The sequence below is a fragment of the Chiloscyllium punctatum genome, chromosome 25 (genome assembly GCF_047496795.1).
Source record: "Chiloscyllium punctatum isolate Juve2018m chromosome 25, sChiPun1.3, whole genome shotgun sequence".
Classification (NCBI taxonomy): domain Eukaryota; kingdom Metazoa; phylum Chordata; class Chondrichthyes; order Orectolobiformes; family Hemiscylliidae; genus Chiloscyllium; species Chiloscyllium punctatum.
Genome location: NC_092763.1, coordinates 30,607,603 through 30,631,153, shown reverse-complemented (window position 1 = coordinate 30,631,153; position 23,551 = coordinate 30,607,603). Strand labels below are relative to the sequence as shown.

The window sequence follows — 23,551 nt, the reverse complement described above, 5'->3', positions numbered from 1 at the left end:
GTTAATCAACTATTATTACAATCACAAATTCCAGCTTCCTGAATGCTGATCAGCATTCAATAGAAGACCAATGGACTAATGTTTGGGTGTAACATTTGCTGGAGCTTCAGTTTTGCTTTAGAATTATTAACTTGCCTTAGTCCCTTCCAAAGGTACTTCAAAATAAATTGTTTATGGCAGTTGGTTAAATTAGCATACCCAGAATTCATATAATTCCATGCTGCATCTGTGACACAGGATAGATGTGATTTTGATTCAGTTTGATTTTCTAGCATAGAATACAGCATAGTCAGCCATTATTGTATACATCTGTTATACACATTTTAGATCCCAAAATAACATGTACACAAGATGAGATTTACTGGACCACAAAGTTATATGGAAATCTCTGCAACAATCTTATTTCCTTATTTAAGATACCTGCAACTCTTGAGAGCATTTTTGGACTGAAAGGCGTAAATAACAATACTATAAATTTTACTACCTATCTAACTTAGCCTACTTTTACAGACAGGCTGGTTAAAATGTTAAACATAGAAAAGTATAGCACAGAAAAGGCCCTTTGGCCCACGGTGTTGTGCTGAGGTTAATCGTAATGTAAAATATAGTAACTTTAGGTTAAGTTTGGCCACAAGAGGTTTGATGTAAGGATCAATGAAACATTAGCTTAGTGAAAACAAAACAGGTGCAGAACCTGGCTTCTTTTACAACAGTGGAACAAAAAGATTAAAAAATTAAAAACATGCACTCAGTACATACATTCCTCCAAAGCCAAAGACAGACATATGGGCATTTACACAGTGCTTTCTAAAGTCACAGAATCTCTCAAACTACTTATAGCTAATGAAGCAGCATACAATAGAAAGTATTAAAACAATCCATGCAACAAAACCAATCAGACCTAAGCTCTATAGTCCTGCAAAATTCAGCAGCGAACAATGCTAAACAATTACATAATTGGAGAGGCAGGGATTCCACAGTGTGGCAATTCTAAATGATGGCGGAGGCCCAGCACATAAGTGCAAAAAAAAAAGGCTGAAGCATTTGCAAGCATCGTCTGCCAGCTGTATTGTGTGGATCATCCACCTTAGCCTCATCCCGAAATCCCATGCACCACAGAGGTCAGAACTTTGGCCAATGTGTTTCATTCCACATGATAGCATTAAACAGTTGAACACTAGATTACTACAAAGGCTTTAGGCCCGGAGAACATTCTGACAATAACACAGAAGATATGGTCCAGAATTAACCATGCCCTTAACCAAATTGAGGCTGAAGACCTTGGAGTGGGGGAGGAGGAATTCAGTTGTCGTCTTCCATGTTGGTACTCATAACATCGATAGGACTATAAAGGAAGTTTGGCAGAAATACACTTTGGAGCTAACTTAAAAGTACATAACCTCTGGGTTACTGCTTGGTTTTTCTGATATTTATTGGGAAATAAATACTGACCAAGGTACCAGGAATAGCATCTTCTGTTAGATCATGCAGGATAATACTTTGCCAGCTTGGTGAGTGTAGACAGGTTTTTCGTTTAACATCTCATTTAAAAAGCTGCACCTCCAACACTGCAGCACTCTTCAGTAGTATGCTGGAGTATCAGCCTTTATGATTTTTTAAACGTAAACCTTGGAATGTAATTGACCCACTAATCTTTATTTACTCAGAGGGGAGAATGCAATCAGCTGTGCCACAGGTGACTCAAATATCAATCTAGATTATATTTGTTACCGACAGAACAGAGTTGGCAAGATAGCTCTCCATTTTCCATCTCTTGACTGACCACGGTTGGAAATGCTTTAAAGAGAAAGTGTTTTTCAACCCCTACAGTGCTGCGACTCTCAAAAACAGATTTAAAAAGCTGAGAGAACTATTAAGCATTTATTTCTGAAAAACCAAATTCATTTGGGAATAGTACACATTCTCATGCATGGCGGTAATTACATTGTCCAGGGCCAATGGCTGCAGTGAGGTCGCTGCCCTGGCATCAGAACCAGTGGCAGCAGCAATAAAGCTCCTCCAGCAATCGGCAGCAGCAGACTCTTCAAAATGGCAGCACCAGCATTGCTACATCTACAGCCAAAGTAGAACTCCTGGCCTTGCGGCCTGGTCTGGCAGCGGAGCCAGAAACTCTTGGCTGTGGGACGAGTATGGGTTCGGTGAGTTAGACAGCAAAGAGATGGAAGGTGGGGCAATTCCTACGTTGGTGGGTCCTGCGTAGGTGGTAACAAGACTGTGATGGTCTCCCTCAAGGATAGGTGTCAGAATTGACTTGATCAGAAAGACTAATATTCTGTCCTTTTTAACTTCTTACTTTCCTAATTTATTTCTATGAGCTATAATGCTGGACTATTTATTTCTTTATTTTTCTAATTTGTTTCAGCTTCCTAAAAATTTGATCTTAAGTATCTGTATCTAGGCACCTTTGTATTTAAGATAGTACTGTAATGCACTAACTAAACCTTTCACAGTACTTGCTTGGGTACATGTGACAATAAAGCTAATTCAAATCGATTCATTCAAAGAGACAGCATGCACTTAACGTTTAAAAAAAAAGCAAAAATCCCCTGCTACACTTCAGTCTTTTGTGATGGAAGTCTACAAATGTTGCAGGTCTGACAATTCCTTTCTCGTACACGGAAGGAATGGAGGCTGGAAATTTTGGGTAAAGGATTCAGAATTGCTTACTAGTTACAACAGCAGATTGCGGACTTCTCTGGACATTAACCACCTCAACTTGTCAACCCCCATCCCCCACTCCAACCTCTCACCCTCAACGCGCAGCCCTCCACTCCCTCTGCTCCAATCCCGACCTCACCATCAAGCCAGCAAATAAAGAGAGTGCAGTGGTAGTTTGGCACACTGACCTCTACACCGCTGAAGCCAGACACAAACTCTAAGACACTTCCTCCTACCACTCCCCTCGACCATGACCCCACCCCCCATATCACCAAACCATCATCTCCCAGACCATACAGAACCTCATCGCCTCAGGAGATCTCCCACCCACAGCTTCCAACCTCATAGAACCGGGCAGTGCGGGGTCCTCGGACTACCTCCTTCCCAAGATGCACAAGCCTGACCATCCTGGCCGACCCATTGTCTCAGCATGTTCCTGCCCCACTGAACTGATCTCTACCGACCTCGACACTGTCCTATCCCCCCTAGTCCAGGAACTCCCCACATACGTTCTAGACACCATCCATGCCCTCCACTCTCCTCCAAGACTTCAGCTTCACTGGCCCCCAATGCCTCATCTTCACCATGCATATCCAATCCCCCGATACCTCCATCCGCCATGACCAGGCCCTCCAAGTCCTCCGTTCTTCCTCTCCCGACGTCCCCAACAGTACCCTTCCACCGACACGCTCATTTGTTTGGCTGAACTAGTCCTCACCCTCAACAATTTCTCCTTTGAATCCTTCCACTTCCTCCAGACCAAAGGGATAGCCATGGGCACCCTATGGGCCCCAGCTATGCCTGTCTCTTTGTTGGCTATGTAGAACAGTCCATCTTCCACAGTTACACCGGCACCACTCCCCACCTCTTCCTCCGCTACATTGATGACTGCATTGGTGCCACCTCGTGCTCCCGCAAGGAGGTTGAGCAATTCATCAACTTCAACACATTCCACCCTGACCTTAAATACATCCCTCCCTCCCCTTCCTGGACCTCTCCATCTCCATTAATGACGACCAATTTGACACCAACAATTTTAAATTCACCAACTCCCACAGCTACCTTGATCACACCTCTTCCCACCCTAGCTCCTGCAAAAATGCCATCCCATATTCCCAATTCCTCCACCTCTGCCATATCTGCTCCCAGGAGGACCAGTTCCACCACAGAACACACCAGATGGCCTCCTTCTTTAGAGACTGCAATTTCCCTTCCCACGTGGTTAAAGATGCCCTTCAACACATCTCGTCCACATCCCACACCCCTGCCCTCAGACCCCACCTCTCCAACCGTAACAAGGACAGAACACCCCGGTGCTCACCTTCCACCCTACCAACCTTCACACAAACCAAATCATCCAACGACATTTCCACCACCTCCAAACGGACCCCACCACCAGGGATCTATTTCCCTCCCCACCCCTTCCCGCCTTCCGCAAAGACCTTTCCCTACATGACTACCTGGTCTGGTCCACACCCCCAACAACCCACCCTCCCGTCCTAGCACCTTCCCCTGCCACAGCATCCATCTAAGGCCCTAAAGGAGCCTTCCACATCCAAGGTTTTACCTGCACATCCACCAATATCATTTATTGTATACGTTGCTCCTGATGCGGTCTCCTCTACATTGGGGAGACTGGACGCCTCCTAGCAGAGCGCTTTAGGGAACACCTCTGGACACCCGCACCAATCAACTACACCGCCCTGTGGCCCAACATTTCAACTCCCCCTCCCACTCAGCCGAGGACATGGAGGAAATGAACATCCACCACCACCGCCGCCTGGATGCCTGGAGGAAGAACGCCTCATCTTCCACCTTGGAACACTTCAACCCCAGGGCATCAATGTGGACTTCACCAGTTTCCTCATTTCCCCTTCCCCACCTCACCCCAGTTCCAAACTTCCAGCTCAGCACTGTCCCCATGACTTGTCCTACCTGCCTATCTTCCTTCCCACCTATCAACTCCACCCTCCTCCCTGACCTATCACCTCCATCCCCACCCTCATTCACCTATTGTACTCTATGCTACTTTCTCCCCACCCCCACCCTCCTCTAGCTTATCTCTCCACGCTTCAGGTTCTCTGCCTGTATTCCTGATGAAGGGCTTTTGCCTGAAACGTCGGTTTTCCTGCTCGTCAGATGCTCCCTGAACTGCTGTGCTTTTCCAGCACCACTAATCCAGAATCTGGTTTCCAGCATCTGCAGTCCTTGTTTTTACCGAGCCAATCAAGTTGCTGTCAAGCCTTGCAGATGTGATAGAGCTTAACAGCTAAAAGGCTGTCCTTCCACAGTTTCCTAGCCTCCCAGGCTCACTGACTTTTTCAAAATGAGTCTTAAGGCCAGACAATGTAGGAGCTGAAGTGTTCATTCAGACTATTAAGTCTGCTTCACCATTCATTTAAACTGGAACGGATCGGATAACCTTCAGCTCCACTTTTCTGCTTTATGTGACCCTAACTCGGATTATTCCCTTCGATCCTAGACTCCAGGGAAAATAATTTCTCCATATCAATATTGTCAAACCCTCTTGGAATCTTGTACATTTCAATCTCTAATCTCATTCTTCTAAACTCCAATGAGTATAGGCCCAACCTACTCAGCCTCTCCTCACAAAATAATCCCTCCTTACCTGTAATCAACCTAATGAATATTCTCTGCAGTTACTTCAATGTCAGTATATCTTTCCTTAAATAAGAAAACCAAATCTTTTGACAGTATACCAAGTGTGGTCTGACTAGTGCTTTGGGGATAGTGAGGACCACAGATGCTAAAAAATCAGACTTGATAAAGTGTGGAGCTGGAAAAAGTACAGCAGGTCAAGCAGCAGCAGAGGAGCAGGGGATTCAAATGTTTCAGGTTGGAACCTTTCATCAGGACTCTTGTATAGTTTTAGCATATTTTTATACTCAAAGTAATAAAGGTTCCTCATCATCCCTGGCTTCTGTCAGTTGAAAGGCTGTTTATTTCCCCCCCCGCCACCTCCACCCAACCACTAATGGTTCCTGATGACTTAAGCAGAGTTTAGCCATTTGAATCTCATGAATGGGCTTCTCATCACCATTCTGTGAAATTTTATTTTGCAGCCAAGTCGTCTGCAGGGCAACTGTGAACTAGCAGTAACCATTAAATCCATTGGAAATATCTGATGTACTTTAATGTTTTCCCAATGGGATGTTCCAAAAAGTTATTTGCATTTTATTGGAATTCTGCATATGCATAATGAATAGGGGCAACAGGTGTTTGCAGACCCTGCCATTTGTATTGTACAGCCGAGTACACTAACATCCACCCTTGTACCAATTTCACATATGGGTACAAAAGAAGAGACGTCTCAACTTGTTTCACTGATTATCCATTCTCCATGTTTGTTTTTAAAAGCAGTACCCAATTTCTATAAACCTGCAACTGCATAGATGTGACACATATTCACTATCATTCGGAACGGGAGTGAGGGATTGATATCGGAGGAAATTATCTGAGATTATCCAGCAAGTGTTGCCCAAATGCAGAATTGTATCTAATGTTCAACATTGTTTTGCCATCATAGGCTAGATGGGTACAATCAGTATTTTCCTTACTGAAGAAAACAAATATGCTTTCTGATATGATCTGCCATTCTTTAGGACATTTGACTTACTTATCTGCCATCACACACAGTCTAAAGTTCATTACCACATTATTCATTTACATGATACACAGACCACCTTTTTGGCTTGATGGCAGCATCTTGGGAAAGATGAATATCACTCATGTTGCTACTGTACAGCATGCAAAAGTTAACTTCACATGTTGCCCAAAAAGGTGGTCTGTGTATCATGTAAATGAATAATGTGGTAATGACTGTGTGTAATGGCAGATAAGTAAGCCAAATGTTAACATTCCAGGAGTAATCGGAGGTAGATGAAGCACTTCTCACGTGACAAAGTAACCAGGAGTGATTCTTTGGGACTTTCATGAATTTGTAAAATATACAGTATAATATGATCTGATTATGGTAGCCATTATCTTACAGGATGATTTTGAAGCACCCTATTTCAGCACCACATTCTGTGTGGTGAACAAATGATGTGTCATATTTATGCAGTTGCTGATAAGGTAACTCAGTTTGTTGCATGGGCTCTTGTGGTACAATAGTACAGGTAGACAATCCTTTATTCGAAATCTGAGGTTTTTTCCCTGAAGTCTTTTTTCTCATTTCTCATTGGCATGCAAGCAGTTAATGCAACCCCACACCCACTTGACCCACATCACTCAGATGTATCGTAGCGGCATGGCCCAGCACTGGCAGGTGTCAATTCTGTCTCAGTGCTTGTAGTACTCACAAGTAGGTCTGCTGTTCTGTAATTTTTTTTGTTATTTTACTATGAAAATGTCATTTAATCCTTTATCCAAAAAATTCTGAAATCTGAAAGACATCTGGTCCCAAGGGTTTCAGATAAAGAATTGCCTACCTCTAGTGTCCCTTCCTCCAGGCCAACCTTCTCCAGAGGTGTATCATAACATGCCTAAATTAGGCTGAGTTTAAAAGTTTTTTATAACTTGTGGAACTGTATAACCCTTCCAACATGTTTACTGACCAGAGAAGATGGGTTCACAATAGGAAAATGTGGATCTCTTGGCCAACTTCTTAACTAAGACAAGTAAAACAGGGAGCTCATTTGCTATTCCATTTGAATGCGAATTTTAACTCAGGATGAAGCCCATTAAGATATTAAGTATTTCCTTACAAGCAGCTGTCAATCCAAATACAGCAAATGTATTATCACCAAATTTAAAAAATAGAAGTTGGGTGATGTCCCAACAAAAAGACACTTACCACGAATAGCACAAGGTCATTTGCAAGAGCTGGGCCTAATGGTGGACCCAGGCCAAGAATACTTATTTTGGCACATCATGGTATCGTTAAAACTGAACAATCAAATGAGTTCCTTTTTCTCAAAGCCCTAGATGGGGGGTGGGCAGGGTTTGGCAGAAGGTGCATCTTCCCTCAGACAAAACAAAAACTTAGCATTTTACTTCTCCATATCTTCAGTACTTCGAAATGTCTTATTCTGGTGACAAATAAATACAATTATATTTAAGGCAAATATGTCCTAGATTATTGAATATACAAAAGAAAATATATTCTGAGCAAGAATCAAATTGCCGACATCAAAAGGGCTGCCCATCTGTAGGTCATTCTATTACTTTCTAAGATTAAAGCTATAAAATACCCATTTTCTCTTACCAAGGGCAAGTAAATTTCAAGCTTCAGAAAGTAATAAAACTTGTCCGCATTTCCTGAAAGTGAAATTAACTTTGTGACAAGATGTTATTATAAGTGATTTATGGATGAGTGAAAAAATGTTACAGAAAAATGTTAATTTCCATTAAACCACAGGAAAAAAATAGGAAATGGAGTTCTCGTCGTGGTGACTGCTGAATTGAGAAGAAAACAGTAAAACGTCTAACTCCTCAGTCGAAGGATTACCTGCATTGCATATCTGCATTGCAGGAATTCTTTCTGCTTCAATTGCCCTCAAATACATCAACCACAACACCACAACATGGCAGTTAAATAGCATGAATGAATACTAGAATATTTTTAAACCAACTAAAGTACCTTCAATCCAAAACTTTTAAACAGGTTGGAATCATGAACAAGACATTCCATGCAGTTTGGCAAGTATACAACTTCAACGCAGAAAACAAAATCTCACTATCAAATAGCAAAGAAACCGGCGAAGTTTTCAACCTCAACTTTCATAGTATAAAGCACTGCCTGCGGTAGCTGCCTTATTCATTATTATTACTCTGAATTAATATTTGAAGCAAAATATTTAATAGAAGCAGCTAAAAGCCTTTAATGTAGAATTTTAACAAAAGGTATTAAATGAAAGGAATTAATGCCAAGTATGAGGCTTTCTGCCAAATGATGTTTAAATGGCTTTTGCTAAAACAATATGAAGATTAAAAACACCTTCTGAATGACAACACATCAGAAAATAAAATTAATGCAATACTTTCATTAGTAGAATTGCATCTCCGTGTGATTTCTTCCAGTATATCTCAAAATCAGTAGTACAATGCCTCTTGTGTCACAACAGGCTTTTAGGCAAATCTCCAGCATCTCAACACACCTCTGTGCAATTCAACTCAATACTGCTACTCTCTTTAATGAAAACAAACTAGGCAATAAACCACTTGTTCCCTCAAGCTAGGTCCCTCTTGTAACAAACAAAATCTGATAAAAGAAAATATGCTTTCATCTAAATGTTTTGAATCAATTATGTCCTGGGAGATAAAAAGAAAACTGTCTTTGCAAAATAGGCTTCCGATTTACTCAACAACTGAACAAATACTAACAAAAAGCAAAGAACTTTCCATATCGCTTTATGACAAATTTATTGAAAGCGTTTTTTTTAAAACCTCAATCCATATTATGATTAAATCATTTGTCAGCACATCAAAGGATATTTCATTCCTGTAAATTAGGCTTTCGAACTACGACATTTTTTTCCATTAACTGTCCTATTTAAACTATATAATAATTTAGGAGGTTTCATTTTCTGACCAAGCATGACATCCACAATTTTAACTTATTGCACTGTTCATTGTGCATCAAAGCAACTACAGAGGCAAGAAAAAAAAAACATTCACTGTATTCAACTGACACACTGAAGTACATTGTTACCAGATGTTCACTTCATGTTCAAAATACAAAGTTGAGTGATCTTTATTAATTTCTTCACTTTTTGTTCTACAGTTACTTACGATTTTATCTCAAGAGCAACACAGCATGACTAACATAGGCCAATTTGAACAAAAAAAATGTAAACCTTTAACTTAACTTTTGCACAGAAAAATCCATAAATTGGAATAATTTAGTGAATGAAAAAGTATCACAGAAGGCAAGGAAAGGGAAAGGAAAAAACACAATACAAATATCCGTTTTTAAAGTTCTACATGTAAATAGGTTGATTGAATAGTAAGAAAATATGCATATTCAAATTATTTAATACTAAAACCTGTCTCTATGCTTTAGGTATAAATTTAAAGATCACCATATACTATTAATTGCAACTGTCTCACAAGGTTTACAAGTTGGAGAATCAGAATATTTGACAAGGGCAAATCTGCTAATTCTTTTCAGAATCAATTCCTGGAGTCATGTTACATCTTAAACAAATAAAACACAACATAAATACGAGTTGACAACTATTATAATGGATTGGAGTTTTTTGTAAATCTCTAGCCACTGTCAGAAATAATCCATGTGGATTGATTTCACTCAGCCGAACAGACAAATAAGAATACAGTACTTTACATATTCTTTTAGATAACCAGATGAAAGCACAGATCCAATATTTCTGTAAACATCCTGAAATAAATGCAATTGTAATAAAGCACAATGTATTTTAGCTATTTCTTCCAAAATGTAAGAAAACATGCAAAATATTTGTTCATAATTAAAACAAAGAAACCCAAGCTTCTGATGTAAAATTTAATATTTAAATTCACATTTGAAAGTAAGTTTCCATCTAAAGACTTCAGATGAAATATGATCACCTCTTGAACATTTTGAAATACAACCCATAACATAGAACAATATGATGGTTAGATGGAAGTCAGTTGCATTCTTATGTTTGTTAATTAAAATGTTACCAAACGTTTGCCATATGCAAAACTCCAAAATGCAGGGGAGTAAAGCAAATCTTGTCAAATCGAAAGCATTCAGATTATCTAAAGCACAGTTTGGTAAAAAGCACTGTAAGATAAAGTACTGAATACTGTTGCTACCTAGTGGAATTTCAGTGCATTTCAATTGGGTAAAGTGCAGAAATTGGAAAATTCACTGAATTCCCACAAGAGGGAACTACAAATCTTAATAAAATTCCAACACAGATTAATTACAATAAAGGTCATTATTTAAAGCTTCTCAATATATTCTTAAAACTTAGCAGACTTTGTATGGGCAAATATATCCAAGGAGAGATAACAATGACAGGATTTGGCAATAATGCTCAAAATCTGGCTTTTCAACCTGCTAGTTGGGCAGTTAAGATGGTAGGTGCCAGAAATGATGATTGGGGATGGTGAAGTAGATCTACGGTTAGAAAAAAAAACACTTAAGATATGAAATATTCATCTGGCTACCTTGCAGAATGAAAGCATTTCCCTTTTTGGGCAACAGTACTAGAAGCACATGAAGGTAGAAAGAGGAGAATCACTAAAAATAGTGACGATGAAGTGACAAAGCACTGAAAGAGAGTAGCATTTTGAAAGGGAAGAGCAATAATCCAAAGAAGTTAAATAAAATAAGAGAATGATTAAGTCAACAAACCAATAGAAACACAACGCAAGTACTATCCAAAGAAAAAATAACTAGTTATCAAAAAAAAAGGGAAGAGAGGCATAGGAATAAGTCAGATGGGAAAAAACACAGCTTATCCCTTAAGTGCACCTCTTTTGTCTCCAATGCTCTTCATTCACAATCAATGGTATCACTCCGGGAGTGGCAAAACATCAGATTTTTAAAAAATTGGATTATTTCAAGAAGAATTAGTTTGCCCCTTGCTAACAAACTTTTATCCATCTTCTAGGATGGTATATTCCAGCCTCTTTAAGGCTGACAATGCTCCTTGATCAATGAGCAGAATGAAAAATTCAAGCATAACAAAATGAACAAGATCTATCTTGTCTTGAAACAGATGCCTCAAAGCCTTAAATAAAATATTAAGAATGCAGAAAATTAATCTTGATGAATCAAGCAAATTTAGGCTGGTTAACATACCAGCTCCAACTTATTATTGCATTACTGGATACCAAATGTTCTGTGTGTTGAGTTCTTTTTCCCAATTAAGGTAACATACCAAAGTAATTCCAAAAACAAGATCATGCCATCAAAAATTCAAATAGAAATTTAGCAGTGACTTGCATCCAACTTTTACACAAATTTTGAAAGTGACAATTTGTACTATATACGCACATACTATATTACAAACAATAAATGTATTTTGTTGTTATATTATTGGTTCTTTAAAACAGCTTAATTAATTCATTCACCAGAGAGAATATTCAGGTTGACTTAGAGTTCCCAAGTCTAGACTCAAAATGATGAAAATGGTAATTTGTCCCATTTTTAACCGCTTTCCCCCCAGCATGCACGTACAAGTGAAATGTACTGAAAAAGCATTGTTTGTGATAAACAAAAATTTGTTGAATTTCTTCATTTAAAAATTAGGCAAGATGATTAATCAATACTGAAGCCTGGTCTTTAAGGCCTCACTGACAACACTGGCAACAAAAGCATATTCACTTCTGTTTCGTGACTTGGAAAACCACTCTCGCCCTCGGGCAGTGGCTAAATATAGTTTACATGGGGGAATTTTATAAGTCACCAAAATAATAAATTCAAATTGTCCTTATAAATCTTTCACACAAGTAACAGACTTTTAAAATGATGCTATTCACATAATGGCACAGTACATGTCAACAATTTTTCAGGAATGTTACCCATAAAAGCATGTGCTGTTATATGAATGTAATCCTAATGTTAAGATGGGCACATCATCCCAAGTCTACTGCATGTTTAAAGGTTCTCAAAAAAGAATTCAGTAAATCAGAGCCAAACATGCAATTTATGGAATAATTTCATTTTGTAGTAATTCTGTATAGAGAGCATTTTTAAAAGAAAATTCTACATCCATAGATTTAAGCATGAGAGTTTAAAGTTACTACACTCATAACCTTAAGAATGAATGAAGTCTCATGCACAATTTAGGAGAATAAAATTTCAATTAATTATAGCTAGGTCAGTGATGTCAAGAAATATCTGTTTGATTTTTAGCTAACTTGGCTGACACTGAACAATAAGATGATGTGGCGGGATGAGGGGAGTTAAATCTGGTAACTCAAAAGAGGAAATTGGGAAATTAAATTAAATACAGGTTCAGTGCTTCATCTCAGGACAACGAAGTCAATTAATACGCATTTATTACATAAAGGAGGAAAGAATTCTGAAAGTCACTGATTCACTTCTCACCAACTTGGTCACAATGGAGCAATATCCACAAATAAAAAGACTGCTTTACTGCATTTTCAAATTTCTTGTCAGAAGACAAGATAAAGATTGTATCTTGGTTCCATCAGGCTGAATCACCATTAGTTCAAAGAAAGTGGGCGGCACGGTGGCACAGTGGTTAGCACTGCTGCCTCACAGCGCCAGAGATCCGGGTTCAATTCCCGCCTCAGGCGACTGACTGTGTGGAGTTTGCACGTTCTCCCCGTGTCTGCATGGGTTTCCTCCGGGTGCTCCAGTTTCCTCCCACACTCCAAAGATGTGCAGGCCAGGTGAATTGGCCATGCTAAATTGCCCGTAGTGTTAGGTAAGGAGTAGATGTAGATGTAGGGGTATGGGTGGGTTACGCTTCGGCGGGGCGGTGTGGACTTGTTGGGCCGAAGGGCCTGTTTCCACACTGTAAATAATCTAATCTAATCTAATCTAAAAAAAAAATATTCAGGTGGCATAAGCGAAGAAAAACAGACTGATTCCTACCATCAAACAGTGTTTAGAATAAATTTCAGAAAAATCCATCCCTTTAAGCTTTAGAAGGTTAAAATGCAAAGCAACCTTATAGAGGTACATAAAACACGCAGGGATATGAAAAGGTTAATTGAGGAAACAATAACTGCTGGCCCAGCCAGTAAAGCCTGAACGAATGTTTTTAAAAAGATATAAAATATTTGGATTAGAAGAATTTCTTCAGAAAAATTATATATCCTGATAGAGTTTTAATCATTTCTGGTGAAGTACTGAAATAGGATAGTAAAGGCAAACACTCACACTTTACAAATGGCAACCAACTGCCATTGTGGGAATACAGAATTTTTGGTTTCTCCAAAAGATTTCGGCAAACATGCAAAGTGAAATCTTTCAGTTATGATTTTCTAGCATAGCGAAATTTCTTCTTGTATCTACAAGTGTCACTGATGGGAAATAAGAGAGTAATACTGAGAACACAACTGTGAAAAAATTCCCCTCTTCGTGTGCACTCTAAAATGATAGGTGCACAGTGGAAGCTTGATAATGGTTTGATTAGAACACAAGTGTTCTGAAAGGAATAATTAAATCACAAGCTGTGAAAAACAAATGCAAGAACATTATGCAGATGATACTGATGTAAACCAGTTGTTTGTGTAAGTTAACAATGGCTACATTATAGAAAATTGAAGCCAAGAGAATTGAAAAATCCAGATAAAGAAACATGCCCTAAGGCAGAAGATAGAGAAGGAAAATCACTTGAAATAAAAACATTGTAATCTAACCTTCTTGTTAGTAAAATCTCCTCAGTAGTATACAGCAAATGAAAGGCAAAAGCCTGAACAGTGTCATGATGCTAAAACGCAGTGAGTAGGGTTCTTCACTCAGCGCTAATCCAGTGATTATCGTATTTTTGGCGAGATTGATTGAGGGATAAGTGTTGGCCAGCTTCCTTCTTCAATATCAACTTTATTAAAAATATTTCATGGGGCATTTAACCAAAGGATGGAATGTCTGATCATGCAGCCATCTTCCAGTACTGCAATCTTACAAGGCACTTACTACCTTCAATGTCAAAAAGGTTAAACAACCATTTCATAAATTTTACCCAGGAAGCAAATTTCAAAGCAATGCATTTAGGATAAATTATGTATTTTGATATGCAGCTTATTCAAAGTGATGATATTCTTAAAAATTGTTGTAGTAACTGCAGACTTTATGAACAGATCTACATTGAAAACTGGATTGCAAATTTAACATTTAATCAGAGGAATCCTGTTGTATTAAAAGAAAGCGCTACATTGAAAAATTGAACGGCTTGGAATTTTATTTTACAAACCTGTGCATTAGGATCTGCTAATGAATAAATCAATTTCTACTGAAGGACAAACCTGACTGAGTTATTAAATCATACATCAAGTCTAAAGTTGTCACTTCCTAGCGACTGCATTGACAAGCCATATACATTTGTTAAGCATCTGAACAAAAGAGATATACTGCCGTTTTATTTATTCGGTGGAATACAGATGTAGGGCTGCAATTTATCAACGTGACAACTAAATCTATCTTGTCGTACCTATAGCTATAATAAGAGCATGCTGAGATCAACAAGTCTTTTCTTCAAAATTACTGATCTGTAAATTGCCCTTGACTGTTGTGGCAAATAAAAATCACCTTCTGCTGTCAATCTGGAACAATCTGGAGACATGACAAACATTTATACACCTACAGAAAAAGAGTTGCCATGTGTGGCATTTTAAAAATTATCCAAAGGAGTCGATCAAACGAACAACAGTTTAAAAGTAAACAGGATTTTTCAAAAGTCTCTGATGTGATGAGCAGAATCCTATTCCAACAATGGGGGGCTTGGGCAGATTTGGATTGGTTCAAACACCATCGAATTTACTTCGTCATATTTATTTAAATTGAGCAAATAAACTATTTTTGCCTTTTTACCCATGAGTAACATCAATTAACAACTTAGATAATGGCACTGAAGGACTCAAAGTAAAAATGTGTTGATTACACAGACTGGTTGCATCATAAGTTATGTAGATGGAAGGATAAAATTATAGAGAAGGTAAAAAAAGGGATGCACAGGTGGAGAGAGAAAGTGTACGAGAGCGAGAGATATAAAGCACTGAAACAGACTCTTTGATCCAACTCGTCCGTACCGACCAGAGATCCTAAATAAATCTAGTCCCATTTGCCAGCATTTGGCCCATAAGCCACTAAATCCTTCATATTCATATACCTATCAAGATGCCTTTTAAATGTTGCAATTGTACCTGCTTCCACCAGTTCCTCTGGCAGTTCATTCCAAACATTCACTACCCTTGCATGAAAAAGGTGCCCCTTAGGTCTCTTTTATATCTTTCCCCTCTCATCCTAAACCCACGCCCTCTAGTTTTGGAATCCCCTACCCTGGGAAATAGACCTTGTCCATTTACCCTATCCATGCCCCTCATGATTTCATAAACCTCTATAAAGGTCATCCCTCAGACTCCTATCATTATCCCATCTACCTGTGACTCCACTTTCACAGAACTATGAACTTGCACTCCAAGGTGTCTGTTCAGCAACATTTCCCAAGACCTTCCCAATAAGTGGGCGGCACGGTGGTTAGCACTGCTGCCTCACAGCGCCAGAGACCCGGGTTCAATTCCTGCCTCAGGCGACTGACTGTGTGGGGTTTGCACATTCTCCCCGTGTCTGCATGGGTTTCCTCCGGGTGCTCCGGTTTCCTCCCACAGTCCAAAGATGTGCAGGTCAGGTGAATTGGCCATGCTAAATTGCCTGTAGTGTTAGGTAAGGGGTATGGGTGGGTTGCGCTTCGGCGGGTCGGTGTGGACTTGTTGGGCCGAAGGGCCGAAGGGCCTGTTTCCACACTGTAAGTAATCTAATCTAATCTAAAAAGTGTATACGTCCTGCTCTGATCTGCCTTTCCAAAACGCAGCGCCTCACATTTATCTAAACTAAATTCCATCTGTCACTCCTTGGCTCATTGGTCCATCTGATCAAGATCCCATTGTAATCTGAGGTAACCTCCCTCGCTGTCCACTTCACCTCCAATTTTGGTGACATCTGCAACTTACTAACTAACTATACTTCCTATTTTCACATCCAAATCATTTACAGAGGAACCTTGATTATCCAAATATCGGATTATTCGAAGGGGATCTCAAGGTCTCAATAGAAACATTACGCTAAAGAGCTGCTTCAACCCTGATCGTGTCTTTTGTTTACAGGTACAATGATTAAAAACAAACTTGGCTCACTGAAATGCTGCTGAGAACAGTCCCGGACAGTCCAGGCACCGTCTCTAAATGACGGACCTCTGGCCCTCCCCCTACACTTTCCCTGGAGTTCTCCACAGGAGCGTACCATAAACCCTCCTCCTTCCCTGATAATCTCTCCAACATTGTCCTGTATAGGGCAGAGGTGGATCCTGTCAAAACGGTGTGTGTGTGTCCCTGGGGGAGAGGAGGAGAGGATGTTCGATGTAGTTGGGGGCGGGCAGAGGGGAGGGGTGGGGGCAGACGGGCTTGGGGGCGGGTGGGAGTGGATAGACAGGATGGTGGATGTGGTGGGAGCCGACGGGGTTGGGGGCGGGCAGAGTGGGAGCAGAGTCTCGCGCGCAGTGTGCTTTTGCCTAGTCTCCTGAACGGGGAGCAGACTTCACAGAAAGCTCCGAGCCCCAGAGGAAATCAATAATCGAATAATCAATTATCAAAACGAAATAGTGCCTGCCCATCTCGTTCGGATAATCGATGTTCCTCTGTATATAAATGAGGAAAAGCAGCAGACTCAGCACTGATCCTTGTGGCACACCACTGGTCACAGGCCTCCAGTCTGAAAAGCAACCCTCCACCACTATCCTCTATCTTCTACCTTAGAGCCTGTTCTGTATCCAAATTGCTAGCTCTTCCTCTATTCTATATGATTCTGTCTGGTTTCAAGTATCTCTGGGCATCTGAGTTCATTCTAAGAAAAATAAACAAATAACAATTCACAGCCAACCTTGGAAAAACCAGTGTGGAAGGAGCTCACAGCAGGGGAGCAGCTAAGTAGTTGTTTATATATAAAGTGCAACCTTACTAGTTTTCTTTTGTAAATCTACAATAGTAGGTAGACTGTTTTTTTTTCCTGATTATATGTTATTGAGATCTGTGTCTTGATTAAATTTTAAAAACATAAAATAGATACTAAGCTAGCCCACAGTATAGCATCGTATCTACAGCTGACTCTGTAGATTGTTGAGGAGCAAACATTGCCTGTGATATGCTCTTCCTGTTGGATGCGAGAGATTAAGGAAAGTTTCCATGCTACTGATGATTATGTTTCCAGGAAGTGTGTATAGTTGCGAATCCTGTCGGATCATGGAGATCGTTTGGAGCAGGAGTTAAAGGCAAATGAGGAATTTACAGGAGCTAGGAAGTGTGATGGATGGCAGTTGCAAGGAGGAAGATAAACCAAAGATACAGTCGGGTATATGAGTGACTTCCAGGAAGGGTAGGAGGGTTAGACAGGAAGTGCAAGTGTCGCCTGTTGCTATCCCCATCTCAAACAAGTAAGCTGTTTTAGGAAATGTAAGGGTGATGGACTCTCAGAGGAATGCAGCACTGACAGCCAGGTTACCAGTACTGAGACTGGCTCTAATGTAATGAGGGGTATGCCATCTTCCAAGCGAGAGAGAAAGGAGAAATTGGGAGAGACAGATGTGAAAAGGGTAGGCAAATGAGGTAATTGTTGATAGTAGGTTAAGGCAGAAGAAAAGTGATGAGAGCTGAGATTAGGAGAGAGCAGGTTGGCTGTGCTGAAAGCAAACCATGTGATAACAGAACCAGTGTCAGTTGGGTAGAAAAATGGGAAGGACAGGATCAGGCCCTAAAGTTATTGATCTCTGTGTTGAGCCCTGAAGACTGCAAGGTCCCAAGCAGAAAATGAAATGCTATACTTTGAGCTTGTGCCAAGGCTCATTGGAACACTGCAACAGCCCTGCGACTGAAAGGCTGGTGTGGGGAACACAGTGATAGGCAGGCAATTGGAAACTCGGTCACTTTTACAAACAGAAAGTAGGTGTTCCGCAAAGTGCCCAGTCTGCATTTTGTTTCTCAATGTAGATTTTACCCACACCCAGTCCTATCTTGATAGTGGTTGCTTTTAGCACACCCAATAGTTTTCAGTACAGCCTACCCATTCTCTCCTACTCTCATTATCACTTATTAAGCCTTTGCCCTGGTCTATCAATAATGCCATTGTTTGCCTACTCCTTTCATTTCTCGCTCTCTCTGGGCTTCGCCTCCACCTATCTGCTCACCTCCAATTCCTCCTACCTCAATCCACCCTCCACCATCCTCAACTCATCTTCAGCACTTCTTCCTAACTACAATCACTTATCATTGAGTCAAAAAGAGGTTTACAACATGGAAACAGACCCTTCAGCCCAACTTTCCTAAGCTGCCCAGTTTTCACAATTAAACTAGTCTCATTTGCCTGTGTTGGTCCTGATCCCTTCATGGAGAAAGTGAGGACTGCAGATGCTGGAGATCAGAGCTGAAAATGTGTTGCTGGAAAAGCGCAGCAGGTCAGGCAGCATCCAAGGAGCAGAAGGGCTCATGCCCGAAACGTCGATTCTCCTGCTCCTTGGATGCTGCCCGACCTGCTGCACTTTTCCAGCAACACATTTTCAGCCCTGATCCCTTCATACCTATCCATCCATGTCCTTGTCTAACTATTTCTCAAATGACAAAAACTGTACTTGCTTCCACCACCAGCTCTGGCAGCCCAATCCAGACACTTACCACCCATGTGAAAAAAATGCCCTCTGGACCCATCTGTATCTCTCCCCTCTCACCTTAAACCTATGCCCTCTAGTTTTAGACTCCCCTACCCTGGGGAAAAGCTGTTGGCTATAGTTTTGAATCACCATACCTGAAGTGTTAAGTCTGCTTGGTTCTTGTTTAAAACCTTACGGTTAATCTATAAGCAAAAATCAAACATTATAATGCAACTTACTGTTGCTTTATTTGTTCCACCTTACCCATTCCATTCTCAAAATGTACAACCTTGTTTCTTGAAGAACTCTTCCTGGTTTCTTGTTTGTGTTACTGATCTCTTGAGGCACAAATCTCAGGTACTGTGGAATGTGATTGTGATGCTAAACAAGAGAACTGTATTTAACCTGGCATATTCCTTTAAGAACACTGCTGAAGTAATCTCGTTGGCTCGTGACCTAATTAAAGCCTTTTGTAAAACTGTAAAGTGAGAGAGCAAATGTAGCAGCTTACAAATCTCTAGCTTCTGGTCTTGGAAACAGACAAAGTTATTTGTTAAGCAAAAACAAGAGATCGGTGGTTTTATTGTGAATGTGCTGGAGCAAGTTTTACATAAAGAGTAGGGCGGTGATCGCATTGGGTTTATTTTTTCCAGAAACCGAAACAAGAGCATACGTTGGGAGCATAGGCTGTCAGGGAAGGATGTGGTGGAAATGTGGAACTTTTTCAAGGAGCAGATACGACGTGTCCTTAATATGTATGTACCGATCAGGCAGGAAAGAAATGGTCGTGTGAGGGAGCCTTGGTTGACGAGGGAGGTTGAATGTCTAGTAAAGAGGAAGAAGGAGGCTTACATAAGGTTGAGGAAACAAGGTTCAGACAGAGCAGTGGAGGGATACAGGATAGCCAGAAGGGACCTGAAGAAAGGGATTAGGAGAGCTAAGAGAGGGCATGAAAAATCCCTGGCGGATAGGATCAAGGATAACCCCAAGGCATTCTATGCGTATGTGAGAAACCTGAGAATGACGAGAACGAGGGTAGGTCCGATCAAGGACAGTGGTGGGAGACTGTGTATTGAGTCGGAAGAGATAGGAGAGGTCTTGAACAAGTACTTCTCTTCAGTATTTACGAACGAGAGGGACCGTATTGTTGAAGAGGAGAGTGTGAAATGGACTGTTAAGCTAGAAGAGATACCTGTTAGGAAGGAAGATGTGTTGGACATTTTGAACAACTTGAGGATAGACAAGTCCCCCGGGCCTGACGGGATATATCCTAGGATTATGTGGGAAGCAAGAGAGGAAATTGCAGTACCGTTGGCAATGATCTTCTCGTCTTCACTGGCAACTGGGGTGGTACCAGGGGACTGGAGAGTAGCGAATGTTGTGCCCCTGTTCAAAAAAGGGAATAGGGATAACCCCGGGAATTACAGGCCAGTTAGTCTTACTTCTGTGGTAGGCAAAGTAATGGAAAGGGTACTGAGGGATAGGATTTACGAGTATCTGGAAAGACACTGCTTGATTAGGGACAGCCAGCACGGATTTGTGAAGGGCAGGTCTTGCCTTACAAGTCTTATTGAATTCTTCGAGGAGGTGACCAAGCATGTGGATGAGGGTAGAGCAGTGGATGTAGTGTACATGGATTTTAGTAAGGCATTTGATAAGGTTCCCCATGGTAGGCTTATGCGGAAAGTCAGGAGGCATGGGATAGAGGGAAATTTGGCCAATTGGATAGAAAACTGGCTAACCGGTCGAAGTCAGAGAGTGGTGGTAGATGGTAAATATTCAGCATGGAGTCCAGTTACAAGTGGAGTTCCGCAGGGATCAGTTCTGGGTCCTCTGCTGTTTGTAATTTTTATTAATGACTTAGATGAGGGAGTCGAAGGGTGGGTCAGTAAATTTGCAGATGATACAAAGATAGGTGGAGTTGTGGACAGTGAGGAGGGCTGTTGTCGGCTGCAGAGGGACTTAGATATGATGCAGAGCTGGGCTGAGGAGTGGCAGATGGAGTTCAACCCTGCCAAGTGTGAGGTTGTCCATTTTGGAAGAACAAATAAGAATGCGGAATACAGGGTTAATGGTAGGGTTCTTGGTCAGGTGGAGGAACAGAGGGATCTTGGGGTCTATGTACATAGATCTTTGAAGGTTGCCACTCAGGTGGATAGAGTTTGTAAGAAGGCCTATGGAGTATTATCGTTCATTAGCAGAGGGATTGAATTCAAGAGTCGTGAGGTGATGTTGCAGCTGTACAGGACTTTGGTTAGGCCACATTTGGAGTACTGTGTGCAGTTCTGGTCGCCTCACTTTAGGAAAGATGTGGAAGCTTTGGAGAGGGTGCAGAGAAGATTTACCAGGATGTTGCCTGGAATGGAGAGTAGGTCGTACGAGGATAGGTTGAGAGTTCTCGGCCTTTTCTCGTTGGAACGGCGAAAGATGAGGGGTGACTTGATAGAGGTTTATAAGATGATCAGAGGAATAGATAGAGTAGACAGTCAGAAACTTTTTCCCCGGGTACAACAGAGTGTTACAAGGGGACATAAATTTAAGGTGAAGGGTGGAAGGTATAGGGGAGATGTCAGGGGTGGGTTCTTTACCCAGAGAGTGGTGGGGGCATGGAATGCGCTGCCCGAGGGAGTGGTAGAGTCAGATTCATTGGCGACCTTTAAGCGGCATTTGGATAGGTACATGGATGGGTGCTTAATTTAGGATAGAAGTTCGGCACAACATCGTGGGCCGAAGGGCCTGTTCTGTGCTGTATTGTTCTATGTTCTATGTTCTATGTAAGAATGAAAGTAATTGAAACAGGAAGCAAGTGCAACATTTTTAAGCCATGCAATACTTTTAATATATTGTTAGCAGATCTCTCGCAGCAGCATTCTTTACTCAATTAGAACATATGCTAATTAGTTATCCCAATGATAGTTCCTCATGGAATGTCATTCATACATGTGGGCCAACATGAAGGCAAAGCAAAAACAAAAATTGTAAAATAATCTAGGTGCAAGTAAGGATCGATTTGAAATATAATATAGATACACACGCACATACAGGTAGTTCTGGGATAGCAGATGTTTCGGCAGTGTGATCTGGGTAGAACCACTGATGAATTAGGGAACGGTATTTTCGAGGATGCTTATCTCCATTGCTAATAATGCAATTCCAGCAGGGATTGGCGCGCACGCTTTGTTCTGCGCATGTGCCAATGTCAGCTGCTGAGAGAGAGAGCAGCTTTCTGTGACAGGTACTGTACACAGAGCAGCTTTCTTACATTTTTCAAAATATACTGTGTTAAATTTACTTTTGTTTTGTTAATAAATATAATTTCAAACTTCATTCAGGCTTTGCTTTAGACCTTTGGTGATGTTTGAGCGATCATGAGTTATATTTTCTGCTGGTCTGCCCCTAACTCTACTTTTCCCACAAGCCCTATTATTCCTGTTAAGCGAATTTCTATTAAGTGAGGTTTTACTGGAATGCAAACAAACCTGTATGTATACAATCATCTTTTTTAAGTATCAAATTTATGCTGACAGCTATTGTTGCACCCATTGCACCGACATAAAAGTATATGCAAGTCTGCTTAAAACTATAACACCCTTTTCTCCACAATCTAGAGAATGACTGTTATTCCAATCACAGCAATGAGTGTTTAAATTTTGTTTTACATTTGTTTTCCAAAATCTGGAAACTAAATTAAGATCAATAAAAGCTGTCAGTGATGCAAAATCTCAACTTGTTCATTAATGCTCTTTTGGAACGCAAGCCTGTCCTGTTTACCCTATCCTACAAATGTAGTTGACATTTAATTGCTTTGTAAAAAGACACCCAACAAGTTAAGCTGATATAACAAACCACTGAATGTAGCTCAACACCATTCTTTCAAGTGAAATCAGGAAAAGGCAAAAAATATGAGCCTGACTGGCAGCACCCATATCCTGGAAATGAACAACTCACTACAGGTACTCTAACAACATAAATAATTTAATCCTAAATAACCATTCGTAAAGAATCAAAAACTCCTACAACTGAACAATATATTAACTAAATTATGTATTAAGGGAACAAAACACTCACTTTAACAAAACTTAAGTATGCAAAGTTGTATATTCAGCAATATTCAGTTATAAGTGCATGTGAAAAATTTAAAAAGAAACTTACATCTAAGATTTTCCTGGTGTAAGCTGTTGCATGAAGCAGAGAAAATACTGCCACTGGTACCAAGCATACTGTGTAAATCTAGATAAGGAAAAGGTTTAGAAATACAAGTCAAAAAAATCTGATAAAAGGGTCCATGACATTTGACCAAGGCGATTTCAATTTTTACTGAGCTAATTTACGTGAGGTATCATTGTCCTGGGACAAAACAGAACGCTGACTTGCAATTTGTTGGTCTACATTCAAGCAGCCAAATAGATTGCCAATTATGCTTGTGGCAATTATTTAACTGACATTCACAATAAGCACAATTGACACTAATCCAATTCTCTAAGATGCCTTACGTAACCTCTATCTGCATCTTTCCCGATCCATCCAATCTAAATCTGCAACCACTGAAAAGCTGCGTGTATATACACATT

General features: G+C 40.5%; 1 protein-coding gene across 5 annotated transcripts in view; it reads right to left on the bottom strand.

The window, feature by feature from the left end:
• The window catches only part of LOC140495793 (transmembrane protein 33-like), a 162,612-nt gene that overhangs the window by 105,196 nt on the left and 33,865 nt on the right, over positions 1 to 23,551 (bottom strand). For all 5 annotated transcript variants that reach the window (XR_011964099.1, XM_072594905.1, XM_072594907.1 and 2 more), the window contains one exon: positions 23,133 to 23,200. Coding sequence is in view for 4 of the 5 variants with exons in the window: in XM_072594905.1 (XP_072451006.1) it covers positions 23,133 to 23,200 (68 nt within the window). In the remaining variant the exon portion in view is untranslated. The remainder of the gene's footprint in view (positions 1 to 23,132; positions 23,201 to 23,551) is intronic.